Source organism: Haplochromis burtoni, unplaced genomic scaffold, assembly GCF_018398535.1.
Source record: "Haplochromis burtoni strain Fernald_Lab_line unplaced genomic scaffold, NCSU_Asbu1 Contig_171, whole genome shotgun sequence".
In the NCBI taxonomy this organism is placed as follows: Eukaryota; Metazoa; Chordata; class Actinopteri; order Cichliformes; family Cichlidae; genus Haplochromis; species Haplochromis burtoni.
The window spans coordinates 1-800 of record NW_024582532.1 but is presented as its reverse complement, the minus strand read 5'-3'; the positions used below and the strand labels follow the sequence as shown (position 1 = coordinate 800).

General features: G+C 34.0%; 1 protein-coding gene across 1 annotated transcript in view; it reads right to left on the bottom strand.

Annotated features, from left to right (window-relative positions):
- The window catches only part of LOC121815278 (CD209 antigen-like protein E), a 34,433-nt gene extending 33,796 nt beyond the window's left edge, over positions 1–637 (bottom strand). Inside the window, exons 1-2 of the mRNA XM_042225430.1 lie at positions 576–637; positions 237–388 (exon numbers count right to left, since the gene is read on the bottom strand). Coding sequence (XP_042081364.1) covers positions 237–388; positions 576–579 — 156 coding nt within the window. The 5' untranslated portion in view covers positions 580–637. The remainder of the gene's footprint in view (positions 1–236; positions 389–575) is intronic.
- Between the last annotated feature and the right edge of the window lie 163 nt (positions 638–800).

Below are 800 nucleotides of genomic sequence, written 5' to 3'. Positions count from 1 at the left end.
GGGAGGAGGGTCTTTCTACTGCTTACTTCAACTATTTTGAAACAAATAAATAATACGTCTTTGTACATTTATTAATACAGCAAGTTTGATAATAAATGTATCTCCATTTTTTGTTGAACATTTTTCCTCAAGAAATTCTAAACAGGAACATTTGATTAAATTATTTTGGGAATCTTTCAGTCCTGTGATAATGAAACATCAGGATGAGAACATGAACCTGCAGAAATGTTTTATACCTGCTCTTCTTCGCTGTCTATTTTAACCAGGTCTCCTCCTTTAGTTTTACATACAGTTCTGCTCTCATTCCAGGAGGATGAATTGGTGGAGAAGTAATAGCAATTTCCTCCATGTTCCTTCCAGTCATCCTCACATTTATAACATGGTTCATCTTTGAAGAGATTACAGGAAGATATTTCTTCAGGTGGAACAAATCATGTTTATGTTTGTGAGATTTGGAGGCAGAAGGAGGTGCCTCTGTGCTGCACTTACAGTTTATCTTATCATTTCTGTCAGTCCATCAACTTTATTTCAATCACAGGATAAAAACATTGTCAAAGACAAAATCTAAAACTTACTCATGTTTACTTCAGGACGTTGTGAGGTTGTGGTTGTATAGGCTTTATTGTGCTGTAAGGTTGTGTTACTGTTATGAAAAAGAAATTTAAAAAAGTTTACTCAATAAATTTTTCATCACAATCGTCTCTTTGTAGCAGGACGCTCTTTTGATCCTGTATATGTTTTTATTCCATCTCTTTCTGCAGATACAAGTCATGGCGAAAAGTTAATAACTTACTTATTTT